At 39.1% G+C, this 12,842-nt stretch overlaps 1 protein-coding gene across 1 annotated transcript in view; it reads left to right on the forward strand.

The window, feature by feature from the left end:
• The window catches only part of BRWD3 (bromodomain and WD repeat domain containing 3), a 1,896,258-nt gene extending 1,889,287 nt beyond the window's left edge, over positions 1-6,971 (forward strand). Inside the window, exon 39 of the mRNA XM_044057276.1 lies at positions 2,257-6,971. Coding sequence (XP_043913211.1) covers positions 2,257-2,888 — 632 coding nt within the window. The 3' untranslated portion in view covers positions 2,889-6,971. The remainder of the gene's footprint in view (positions 1-2,256) is intronic.
• Positions 6,972-12,842: the final 5,871 nt, after the last annotated feature.

The raw sequence follows: 12,842 nt of genomic DNA on the forward strand, positions 1-12,842 counted from the left end.
ACTCACTCCACCAGAGCAGCCTCCACCTCTGCAGCTTTCCTCAGAGGAGTCCCCACCAGGGACATCCTGAAGGCTGCCACCTGGACATCTGATCACACTTTTTCCAAACATTACCACCTGCCTCTCTTCTCCAAATCCAGGGCAGGGTTTGCCTCTGCAGTCTTGCAGGGCATCCTAACCAGCCCCTAGTTTCCTTGACTGCCTCCACCCATTTCCTCAGCTTTGGGAATCAACCCAAATGTGATGACTGCAACAGTGAAACACGAAGAACATAGTACAATTGTGTACACTTACCATAAATGTAGAAGTTTGAGTGCATTCACTGTTGCAGTCCTGGTTTCCCTCCCTCCATCCCCCTTTTTTCTTCTCTTTCAGTACAAGGGACATATTGGTATTTACTTTCTACTGGTGAGGTTCTTCCACCAGAACCTGGCTTCTACATGGGGGCTCCTGACAGGTTAGGGCAAGAAAAACTGATGTAGTGGCATCAGCTGCCTTACTTTATACTATTGATGACCTGACATCAGTCCTGAAGTGACAGCAACCGACGCAGAAATACTAAGCATCTGGTATTCGGGCTGGCCGAGGACTACCCTGGCAGGGATAACTGAAATGTGATGACTGCAACAGTGAATTCACTCAAGTATCTACATTTATGGTAAGTGTACACAACTGTACTTTCTGTCACCTTATCTGAATATCTGTTTCAAGCTGCTTCCATTTTTCCAGCTTTTTATTGTTTGTGTTGATATAGGTCCAGTGTGCCTGGCCGAGTTCTTGATTTCTTAGTATTTGTGTTGATCTACTCCATCAGTATTTTGTTTATTTTAATCAGTTCTCTGTGCAGCTGCTTTATACTTTCCTCTAGGTTACTGGAAGTCATGTCTGGAACTTGCACTGCGTTTTGATGAACAACTGAAGTACTTCTCCCAGTCTATGTTCTTACTCACCTTTTGCAGCTGTTTTTCCACCAGGTCCTTTATATTTCTTTTTTCCTGACATCCAGGTAGTGCACTTACTAGTTAGTTAATGAAATTTACATAGAAGTTTAGGTCCACTGGCTTTCTCTGCTAAGTTTCTGTTTTCAGACTGGGAGAAAGAGAATTAAGCTGTTACTCAATGTTCAGCCATTTTGGAAGTCCTGAATATAGTTTTCTAAACAATTTGTTGGGTGTAATTATTTATATTGAAGCAGTGCATACTTCACTTCAGTCTATAGTTGTAGCTTCTCCTCCATCCATTACATGTAGCTAATAGTTGCAAAAGTACTGTGTCCAAAAACTTTGAAGTAACATTAAGAGAATTAACATTTAGGTTTTGGGGCAGCATGCTGTTGCAGTGTCTGATGAATCAGCATTTCCAGACATTTTGGCACTAGTACACTGTTAACCAATTGGTTAATGATAGTTCTAGAACTGTAAGTTGTATAAAAAGATTTATAAAGTGTAGGAAATTGGAAATGATGAAGTCATTGTAAGTTACATTAGACCCAAACTTGAGTATGAAGTAATATGGAAACCTTATCAGAAAACAAACATGAGTAAACTGGAAATAGTCCAGTGAAAATATACCAAGAGCATCCATGGATGTGAAATTTAAGTTATTATGAAAGACTAAAATATCTCAACTTGTGCAGTGTCTCTTGTAGATATCTAAGCGGAGATCTTATTCAGGTATATCGCTCATTGAAAGCCAGACATCTTTGGGAATGTTTGGGGTTATCAAAAAGTACTACAGAATCATCAGGCAACCTATGTAGAAGATTCTGTAGGAATGAGAAGTGTACTAATCGGCCCTTTGTGAGAGCAGCTGATGCATAGAACAGACTGCCAAACTACATTAAAGCAAGTACTAGTTTAGATATTTTTTAAGAACAGACTGGACACATATGGGAACAAGTGTTTTGGTATATTGGCAGGCTAGAAGGGCATTAATACCTATACTTGAAATATTTGTTTTTGTACCTATGTATTTATGTATGTAAGAGTGTAGGATTTTGTTTGTAAATATGGAATATGTGGTGTTGCTTCCATTGTGTGGAGTTTAGATGAGATAGGAACCACTGTGGCAGCCTTCTGATTGTCACAGATGAGTATTTTGTTCCATTGTACTGGATAACCAAAAGTGTGCTTTATTCTTGTGTACAGTATTAGTGTATGAACAATTTTCATGATTGTGTCTGGTTAAACCAGTACTATACAAGTAAATGTTTTAATTTAAAATGCCCATATAAATTTATTTTTCCTATCTCTGTAGATCCGTCCCCCGGTAGATCGCTTTCTAATGGGGATGGCAGAATAACCAGGACTACAGCTAAAAGGAGGTTAATTTGCAAATCAGAACAAGACGACGAATCCTCAGGGGAAGAAGAAAAGAAACCAAAATTGGAACGCAAATCTTCATTGTCTTCATCGTCTTCTTCTTCAGATGACAAAGGGTCAGGATCCAATTTGAGTTCTGAAAGTGAGTCTGATTCTAAATCAGATTCAGATTCTGAATCCAGCAATGAAATAGACAAAGATTATGTAGATGGTGATCATGACTACAGCAAAGTCATACGCTCAAGACCAAAAAGAAAAGCAAAATCAAAAGTTAGAAATAAGAAGGGTAACAAAAATCTGGCCAAACACCTCAAAGCAGTTGTCAGAAACACCAGAACTAAAAGTGCAGGTGTGAATGAGGATGATTTTGAAAGACAGATTAGCAAGCAGTCAAGAATCCGAACTAGAAACCAGGGTAGAAGGACTGTTTTATACAATGATGAGTCTGATGATGATCGCTACATACCTACTGAAGATCCACTTAATCTTGGTACTTCCAGGTCAGGCAGGGTACGGAAAATGACAGAGAAGGCCAGAGTCAGCCATCTAATGGGCTGGAATTATTGATATTCAAATCATCAGAACTGCTTACATGCAAGAATATTCAGCCTTTTACTGCAGGGATTTTTCTTTTGAGTACAGAGAATCGCATATGGTGTGGGGAACTCGTTCTGCATTTCACAATGGTGCTTCTGCAGTGTGCCAATACGCACGTCATAACTTTCAAGTTTCCATACACTATTAAGTAACCCTTACTCATCAGGCCTAAAGTATTTGATAGCCACCCCACCCAGACACTACAGTGACAAGGGGCTTCCAGATTCAAAGGTAGCATGAAGTATTTTGCATACTTTATTAAATGTTGAGTCCCCTAATGTATTATATATAGAAAGAGCACCTTCTTACAATGTCTTTGTATTTTATACCATTAGTTCCTTAAATACAGTAATAATCATGACTTTTGCACAACATACCAGTCCTAAAGGCAGCTATAAGATGTTTACAGTTCCTTTATCTTAAATTTTGGCTAATATATCTTATCAGATTGGGCTTGCATCAGCTGTACTGTATTACATTCATCATCTTGAGAGCTTTGTAAATCTCTCCATTTTTAAAGCATGCAGGGTGTGGTGCCTTTGTAAATATGTAATTAATATTGAAGTGATGTATCATATTTTGTGCATTACTTTATATATAATGATTTACTTGATGAATATATCCTGAACAAAAAGGTGCCAACTGTTAAGTACTTGTCTAAGCCTTCATAGCTTTTTGGTAATCTTATCTTCCAAAATATTAGTTCTGCATATGTTGTTGTAATTAACTAATTTCAGGTATTGTTGTTTTTAAGAACAAAGTGATAGTTTTTTTAAGAAAAATCCTGAAGTGATGCCCGCCCAATCCGTTAGTAAGTTGTCAAGTTTTAGCCTAGTAGAGAATTAAATATTCATTGATATGGTTTATGCAAATTTAAAGGGAGGGGGACCATTGTTTCTCCAACATGACTGTAGCATTGTAGATGTATATGCCTACACTGCAGATTTGTTAACTCACACCACATCTCGCCTGTGGTCTGCAGATGGAAATTCTGTATTTCTGAAGTAGCATTAATGTGTTCCATGTCATTTGTTTCTGGTGAGCTTACTTGTTTGCTTCATGTGGACATATTTGGAGTTGAGCTACCTGCCTGGCATCACCATTTGACTCGCACTTGACTAGCATGGATTCTGCTTGTGACTATTGAACATTGTTTCATATACAAGGCGCACAGCTACCTCTGCCACTCACAAGTTTACTGGAAACTACATAGGAAATGACAACTGAGCAGTTGGTTAGATATGTCAGAAGCATGGATCACGGTAATAGTAATGGTCTACCACAGCACCTGTAGGCTGGATGCGATGAACTGCTTAATTCTTGTTAATGTAAATTTCCACATTTGACTGCTGGTGCAATACAACCTTATTGTTAAAAATATAAAATTTAGATTTTTGTATACATACATGCACTTGTATGTACTTGTGTGTGTGTGTATAACTGTGTATTTAGTACACAAACACCTATACATACCTCCTTTTCATTTGTAATGGCTCACTGTTGTAGGAGCAACACTTTTTTTTTATACTGTAAATATTACTGCCATGTGCCATGCCCTTACTGACAATTAAGAACCACTTAAGGGCAAGAAAAAGTTGCTCTAGAATCTGAATGCAGTAATTTTATGTAGCAAGATGGTCTGGAAACACATTTGCTGTGATCAGCATTGGGATGAAAAGGATAAACTGTGTACTGAGCTAAAACTTATGTATGTAATTAGGAGAAAACAATGCATTTAGAATTACAGAAATATTGAAAGGTTAAAAACTTGACTGTGTGATATAGGAAGACTCTGTTACACTTTTCCTTTTCTGTTTTGCACTTCTAGTTAAAGGCTCTGAAGAATTTCATTTATGCATGTGCACAGGGGGGGGAAAAACCTATTTGGAAGCATGTGGTGATGTGAATTAAGTAATTCCCAGCCCCATTACTAGGTGCTTCTCAGAAATGAGCCTTATAAAAAGGTTGTAGCATTAAAAAGTCCACCCGTTTTTGTATTTGAGTCTACACTACTCTGTACATGGCAGACTGATAGGTGGTTTATCCTTTTGCTTTGCCCCCCACTCACTCTTTTTCCAGTTTTAGCCCCAGCTATTAATGCACCTTTCCTTCAGGCACTGTCTAGCTTAAAATGTAGATTTATTGCTAATTGTGTCCTGAATTTTTTTTTCTTTTTGGCTGGAGGTTTAGAACTACATTAAATGTGCATTAGACCTTAGGCATCTCCTTCTTATGTAGTGTAGTGTGTTAGTTTTTATTCAGAAAACCTGCTGGCGTTATAGTACTGGAATTAATGCTTAATGGAACTTTTCTGTTGCTCATTGTTTCCAGAAGTAGTTATATTAACTGAAGTTAAATTCTGCTTATATTCTTAATTGTGTTTTAGAGGGTAACCAAACTACTGGGTTAATGAAGCTTGGCTTTGCACCATAATTATTTTTTTAGATTTAAAGCAGGTGGGAGCTGCAATTAAGACAGCATGGCTAAAGATGGAAAAAATTTCACTGGTAATATTTGTGGCTTCTGTGTATAATACTGTGAAATTTCTAAAGAAACCACAGTTAGTTGTGGTGTGTAAGTATTAGTCTTTATCTTTAACATATTTTCTTAAAATGTATGTTTTTCTAGTGATGCTGACAGCAGGGTGTGCTGGTACAATCCTAGATAATTTTTAATGTTTTATGGCAGTAGTGCCATAAAAGATTTGAGGAACTAGCAGAATTTCCTTATTTTGCTGCATGTTTTTTTTTCTAGTATGAAGGATTATTGTTTCTTTTTTCACCTTAACATTGAAAACTGTTTAGACCTTTTTATTGGTGTTCTTTGTTATAATGAAAACTGTTATAATGTTGCCTCATTATGTGGATGTTTTTAAGTGCTTTTAAGTTATTATTGTTATTTTTATGCTAACCTAGGAAAGAAAAGCAAGAGGTTGGGGCAGTGAAAACCTGATCTTTCTGATGAATTCTGAGTTATGTTGGATGTTTGTGCTTCATTGATTGAAGTAAAAGCAGCCAAAAATGTTACTGAACCTCAAGTCCAAGTGATGCCTTGACCACACAGCAATGTAATGGGGTCAGTGGTGATATGCACATTGTTGTTGGGTCTGTAAATATTGACCCCTCTCCCTGATCAGTAGCATCTCCTAGTGGAAGAAAAGCCACATTTTAATAGTTAATTTGCACAGTAAGTTATTTTTAATTGTTGATGGACCATTTCCTCCTGGATTTTTTCCTTTTATAGGGGTGTGATCTCTGGGAGACCTTACTGGCACTTTTCCCCAGTGTTGTTAACTGTTGTGTTTACTGGGAGGTAGGAATGATGCTACTGATAACTGTGATGTTGTAGGGGAGTGATGTTTGGTCCTTAGTGCATGCCCCCCACTTCCATTGCGTCACCAGCACAGAAGTAAGGTGACCCATTCTTTTGTTCACAGTAGCTATATAGTCCTCTTAGGGTAGCATGGGGGAGTGTCTGACTTCCACCAGCATACCAAAAATAAAATTTGGTAGCCTGTGACTTCCCTGGTGGTCAGCTGGTCATTACATTCTGATTGTTTTCTTGGAGTAGTTGCTTTAAATGCTGGTGCAAGTAGTCTGACTTTGAGTTCTGAGGGCACTGAATGTAGTTGATGATGCCTAATGCTCTTAAAACTCTAGTGCTCAGGCACATATATGGGGTGCAGTATTAACACTTGAGGTGCTCCATTTTCAGCACAAAAGGCATTTGGATGCATAAAGTTCAGTCAAATCTGTTTCTTTTTTAGTATATTCAGGGGAGATTAAGTTGGCCAAACCTTTTTCTTTTGGTGATCTCAGGTCCCTTTTAATAAATAAAAAAACTTCAGGGATTTTTTCAAGATGCCAATTGTTGGCAGACCAAATGTAATATTTATATGCAATGGAATACTGTGGCTTTTAGTTACTTTTTTACTGTAAAAAGTGTAAATTTGTAAAATACAAATTTCTGAGATTTCTTGTTTTGAATTTATGTAATTTAGGTTGTTTCGATTTTCAAGTTCTAGGATTGTCTTAATAAAAATGTAAACCACTAGTGTGTTTACTGTGTTATCATTGATAAGGACTGCTTCTCTGTTTAAGAATGTGATTTATCACCCTAATTCTTCAGCAGGAAAGAAATTTAATCTAAGTGGGAATAGCTATGTATGGCAACAAGACAACATTGTCTGTGGAGGGGAGGGGATGAGCTAGAGCAGCAGAGGGAAGAGATGTCTGGGAGGCAGTCGTAGGGAGATGTTAACTCATGATAGTTCAGCCATGTCATGGTAGGAATGGGTAGTCTGGACACTAGAGAAAGGTAAGAGCATTCCTGGTGATCTTCCTTTTCCCACAGAAGTAACAGATTGAGTTTAAGCTATGTTTCATTGAGTTGAATTTTGGTGTGCAAGTTGAGTTGGCTGATATTGTTAAACAGTTCTCCAGGTGGATATGTCTTCTCAGTGATGTTTGGCAAGTGCATACCTGTGTAGAATTTCTATTTTGTTTTTAGTTAGCTGGCTTGTGTGTTGCATGAGTTTACGCAGTGTGGTGCCTGGATGGGGTGGGAAATGGTTGACAGTGTGTTAGGTACTGGAGATTAAACAAAATGCTAACAGAGTTAAAATAAGAAAAAGTGAATAAGAACTTTTAGCAGATTTGCAGTCATTTAGTTGCACATGGTAGCAAATTTTGTCAGTTGGTGAAAATATTTTGTACAGTAAGGCTTATGGTAGAAGTGGTTTTGTAAGACAGGCAAAGGGTAGGACAGTAAACACAGTTCAAGGAGACATGGGTCCTGAGTAAGATACTCATTGGCACAGCAAAGGTAGGCAATTAAGACGTGTATTAAAAAAAAAAATGTAGTTGTCCAGAAGTAGCTAGTTATCAGGTAGTGGACATGGGATCAGTACGAGTAATTATGGCTCAAACTGGTGCTTTGCGGCTTTAGGCATTTGATTAAGATTTCCAATCACCACCTGTGGAGATTTCGGGTGCTGTGAATAATGCATACATTTTGTATATCTATTTAAATACATAAACTGCTTTGAGTTGGAAGAAAAAAGTGTAGGTGGACAAAGTCCACATAAGTCAATATGTAGGTAAAGAGGTTTCACTTAGTTTCATTGACGTCTAAGGAATTGCATCACAGAGCTCCTCTTGTATACAGGAAGTTTATATCACATGATCAAAACAGATAACAAGTAATTTTGTAAAATGTCATGAGAAGAAAATGTTTTTAGAAGACAAATGCAAGTAAGTAATAGAATTAAAAAATATATTTTTGCATCATTCTATAATTCAATAGAGAAGTTAGTTTGGTTGAAGGGGAAGAAAATATAACAAGTTATAGTATCTAATTATATCCAATAGTAAATGCATTCAGGATATTTTTGTTACAGTAAATATGCATCTGTTAAACAGAAAAGCCATAAGGAAATTTTTATATACAGGAAGTTTATATCATTTGATCAAAACAAGCAGACAACAGAACTACTGTTTGCATTTCTCTTTAGAATAGAAATTAAAATAAGTACTAAAGTAATAAAAACGTATCATAAATATTTTGTATGTTGATTAAAAATACCTAATACTGGATAATGTATGTGATTCAGTAGAGAAGTTGGTGTGCAAGTGTGATGGGGGTGAGAACATTAACAGATGTAGTATCTGGTAATATTCAAAACAAGTAAGTGCATTCATGTATTTGTGACAACAGATGTGCATCTTTTGGTCAAAAGCACCGTTTAGAAGTTTTCCTTTAACCTTGGTGTGAAAAGGGACACAGTATTTATAATTCAGAATTTTCTTTTTTTTTTCCAAAGTGCATTTATTTTATAAGTTGTGTTATAATTATTCTCTATGCCTAGGAAGTGTTTTTTTTTGTGTGTTTAAAGCGCGTACTGTGTTTTGTTACATCACTAAAACGAGTGCTGATGCAAGAGGTTTTTCACACGACTTATAATTAAGTTTTAAAGGATAAATAAAATGCAGATATCTTAATATTTTAAGGCTTGATACCAAACAGTTGTGGTATTATGCGAAGAGGATAGTGTAGGTAACGAGTCACTAAAACCAAAAATAACTACAAATTTTTAAGAATGTCAAGAAGTTAAGAAGCAACATCCAACAATGTTTGGAGGTAGTCTACAATAGTACTGCACAGTCTAACCCAAAGGAAGTAGCTAATGTAGCTGACAAATTTACTGCAAATTTTATTGCACTTACTGCTATAACTCTTCCACAGGTTCTCTCGACCTTCTCAAATTTAGCAACGCCTCATTGTGGGCACTAGTAATATAAGGCTACCTGATTATTATTGCCAGTGGCACATCTGCACCCCCTTACTTCACTTTAATCTAAGCCTCTTTACTGATTACATCCTAAAGGCTGGAAAGAAGGCATTGTTATGCTGTTACACAATGGTGGCCTGGCCATGGACTCTGGTAACAAAAGACCCACTAGTTTCTTTAGCCTCATATGGTGTGTATTACTTTGTATGTTCTAATTGTTTCACTGTTACAGTCCTAATTGGCCAGCCTACAGCAGTAAATCCCGACTACCATAGATTTTCCTCCTCCAGGAGATTGAAGATATTCTGACTGATGTCAAGATGTACAGGTATAAAGAGAATCTGCTTACACCATAACTTCAGTCCTTTTTTGCCATTGAAGCCTCAAGCAGAGTGCATGTCAGTATGTCTGTCTTCACCAAAGGAAAGATGATGTCTAAAGCCAAGTACCCCATTGGGGAGCTTTTCATATGCTTTTTGACTGATGTCAGAGAAAGTTAATTGTCTCCGCTGTGGCATGTACATACCACACCAGGACTTTCACTCCTTTTGCATAGCTTGTTTGGGCCCAGAACATGACATACCTGTCAGTTAAGTGCTCACTTTAATAGTAGGACAATCGAGGGTAGGGCTGAGATGGTAGCTAAACATCTTTGTGAGTCGTTAAAGTCTTTGTGTATCATGCCGTCCATCAATCGGGCAGAGATTGATCTCCCTAGGTGTAAGAAGCAACTGAAGCATAGGGTACTGGCAGACGCTCATTCACAGTCTGCCACTCCAACCAGTTGTGTCATCGTCTAAGAAGGTGAGACACTTTTGCAGTCTTCTCAGATGGCTGAGATTATAGCACAGGCTTCTGTTGACACCAGTTCAGAGTCCAATATGCTGCCAGATCCCTCTACTTTTGCAAAAGCTGAAGGACTTGGCTCATTGGTTTGCAGGATGTTCATCATGTTTCACTGTTGCAGTCATTACACTTGGGTTATCCTGCTGGCAGGCGACCTGCAGTCGGCCCGAGTTCCAAAGTCTTGGTCCGGCGTCGGTTGCTGTTGCCTCTTCCCTGATGTCAGTGCACCAGAGGTATAAAAGTTGCAACCGACGTCATTTTCTTCAGTCTTTCTTGCTGTGCGGTGCCCGAAGCAAAAGCAGTTCGCAAGTGCCTGTCGGCCGACTCCTGAGATTTTTGAAATTGAGTTTCAGAACCGAAGTCTTCAATAAAGCTAAGTACCCCATTGGGGAAACTTTTTCTTGCTCCAAGACCGATGTCAGTAAAAGTTAATAATTGTATTTCTTGTGGGAAGCAAATAAGGACTTTCACTCTTACTGTATTCCTTGCCTAGACCCTGACCACGACGTTACCAGTTGTCGGTTTTGTGCTAGATTCAATAAACGCACTATTAAATGTTGGTTTGATTTTGCTTTACATTATTTTGGCCGAAGGTTTAATTGCATAATGCCTTCGGAACAACCGACAACCGGAATTTATAAAAAACGCAAAGGCAAAGAAAAGGACAGACATCCGAGGTCCAAAACCGACGAAGCCTCTTCAAGGCCAGTCGCTGGTTCTCAGTGAGGTGCTTTCGCAGCCCCTGACACCCGCTACCTCAGAGCCACAGGCCGTAACTGACAGCCATGTGGAGACACCAAGGCCTGTGGAAACTCAAGGTATTGGGTCTACGGAAACTATTCCCTCAGATGGGTCTGGAGCTGCTGAGCAGGCATCGGCTTCTGAGGGTGTTTTCAGACCTTCACAGCTTACAATTAAGCCCACTACAGCAGCCAAGGCAAAGTCAAAAACACCATTAAAGACGAGGAAACAAGTACAGCATTCTCCAGAAGTCATCTATGCCAAAGAAACAGATGCTTAAAATGTCCGAAAACCTAATTTAAAATGGCTGAAGACCTAATTACTTTAATCAGGGGTTCCTATCCCCCTCCTGACAAAAGGCCTAGGCAAGACTCTGACTATGATTCCTCTGGCCAGGTTTCCAGTTCCTCTGATTCCTCTTCTGATTAGGGATATTCTTTCCCTCCCTATGAGGACTCTGATGCAGAAGAGTCTATACCTTCAGCCTCTCCGCCTGAGGATTATTCTTTTGGGGAAATTCTGCACACCATGAGGAAGCATTTCCATTGGGAGAGCCAGGATTATTCAGAATCCAAGAAAAGGCTCTGAGACTTCCTTTTATTGCCTCAGCACAGGCCCCTGGCTATCCCCCCTGTGCTTGATATTGTTGATGTTTTCTCTGAATCCAGTCTGTCTCCTGATTTTTTACCCCCTGCACCAGGCAAGCCAGACAGGTACTACAGGGTCCCTGACTCTCATAAATTTCTTTACAAAAACCCTGCTGCAGACCCAGAAACAATTTATCAGTGTCCTAAAGGGGTTAAGGCTTCCACTGCTAAAAATCCTGTTCCCTCAGATAGGAATTCCAGAGCTCTGGACAGGGGGGAAAAAGTTTACACTTCTGCTACTTTAGCTGTAAGGGCTTTAAATTGCCAGTTTCGCATGCTTTTAAATATCAACAGTACCTCATGTCATTGTTAAAACAGAAAATTATTTCAAATTCATAAAGTCCTGACAGTAAGGCAATGCAGGATTTATTGCATGCAGTTGAACAAGTGGGAAAGCATACTCTGCAATGTGGTTTTGAGTCATTAGAGGCTTCTTGTAGAGCCGCAGTTACAGGCTCTGTTATTCGAAGACGTGTTTGGTTGAAAGAACAAAGTTTACCTGACCATGTTAAAGTAAAATTATTGGATGCTCCACTACAGCATGATACTTTGTTTGGTGTTAAGGCAGAAGAGGTGTTAAAGAAAATGGAGGATAAAGCAAAATCAATGCAGACAGTGAAGGATTTCTTACAGGTTCAACCTCCTAGATTTAGCAAAAACTGGCCTTCAAAAAATTGGTCCTTTCCAGTGTCAGGCAGGCCACAAAGAGGCAGATACAGATGCCCAAGAGGCAGATCTCAGCCCCAAGGCTCCTACAGACCTAAACAATGGGGTGCTTCAGCCCCCAAAGGAGGGGAAGACAAGTCACAACCTTATAGGAAACTGTCCCATTGACTTCCCTCTACAAATGCCAAGCACTTACCTTTTGGCAGCACCCCTAGGGGGAAAGCTAGCACTTTTCACAAAAAATTGGCACATGATCAACCAGGACCAATGGGTGCTGAATATTGTTTCTCAGGGTTACAGGTTCCACTTCCACACGCTTCCAAAATCAAAAGGTATGCCAGACCTGCCACAAAACCAATGGGCAGAGGCACAAAAACAGAGTGCTGCTCTTATGGACATGGGAGCTATTCAAAGAGTTCCACAGCAAGATCAGGGACAAGGATTTTACTCAAGACTTTTCTTAGTACCAAGAAAGGACAAAGCCTGGAGACCAGTACTGGACCTGTCAATCCTAAATACTTTCCTGGATGTTCCAAAATTCAAAATGTTAACACTACAGCAACTTCTGCCCATGCTGGCCAAGAAGGCTTGGCTAGTTACTTTGGGCCTCAAGGAGGCATACCTGCATGTCCCAATCAGACAATCTTGCAGAAGATACCTCAGATTCATAGCAGGCTCAATGCATTACCAATTCTCAGCACTGCCCTTTGGCTTATCTACTACGCCCAGGGTCTT

This window comes from Protopterus annectens, chromosome 15.part0, assembly GCF_019279795.1.
Source record: "Protopterus annectens isolate FY-2018-M chromosome 15.part0, PAN1.0, whole genome shotgun sequence".
Taxonomy (NCBI): domain Eukaryota; kingdom Metazoa; phylum Chordata; order Ceratodontiformes; family Protopteridae; genus Protopterus; species Protopterus annectens.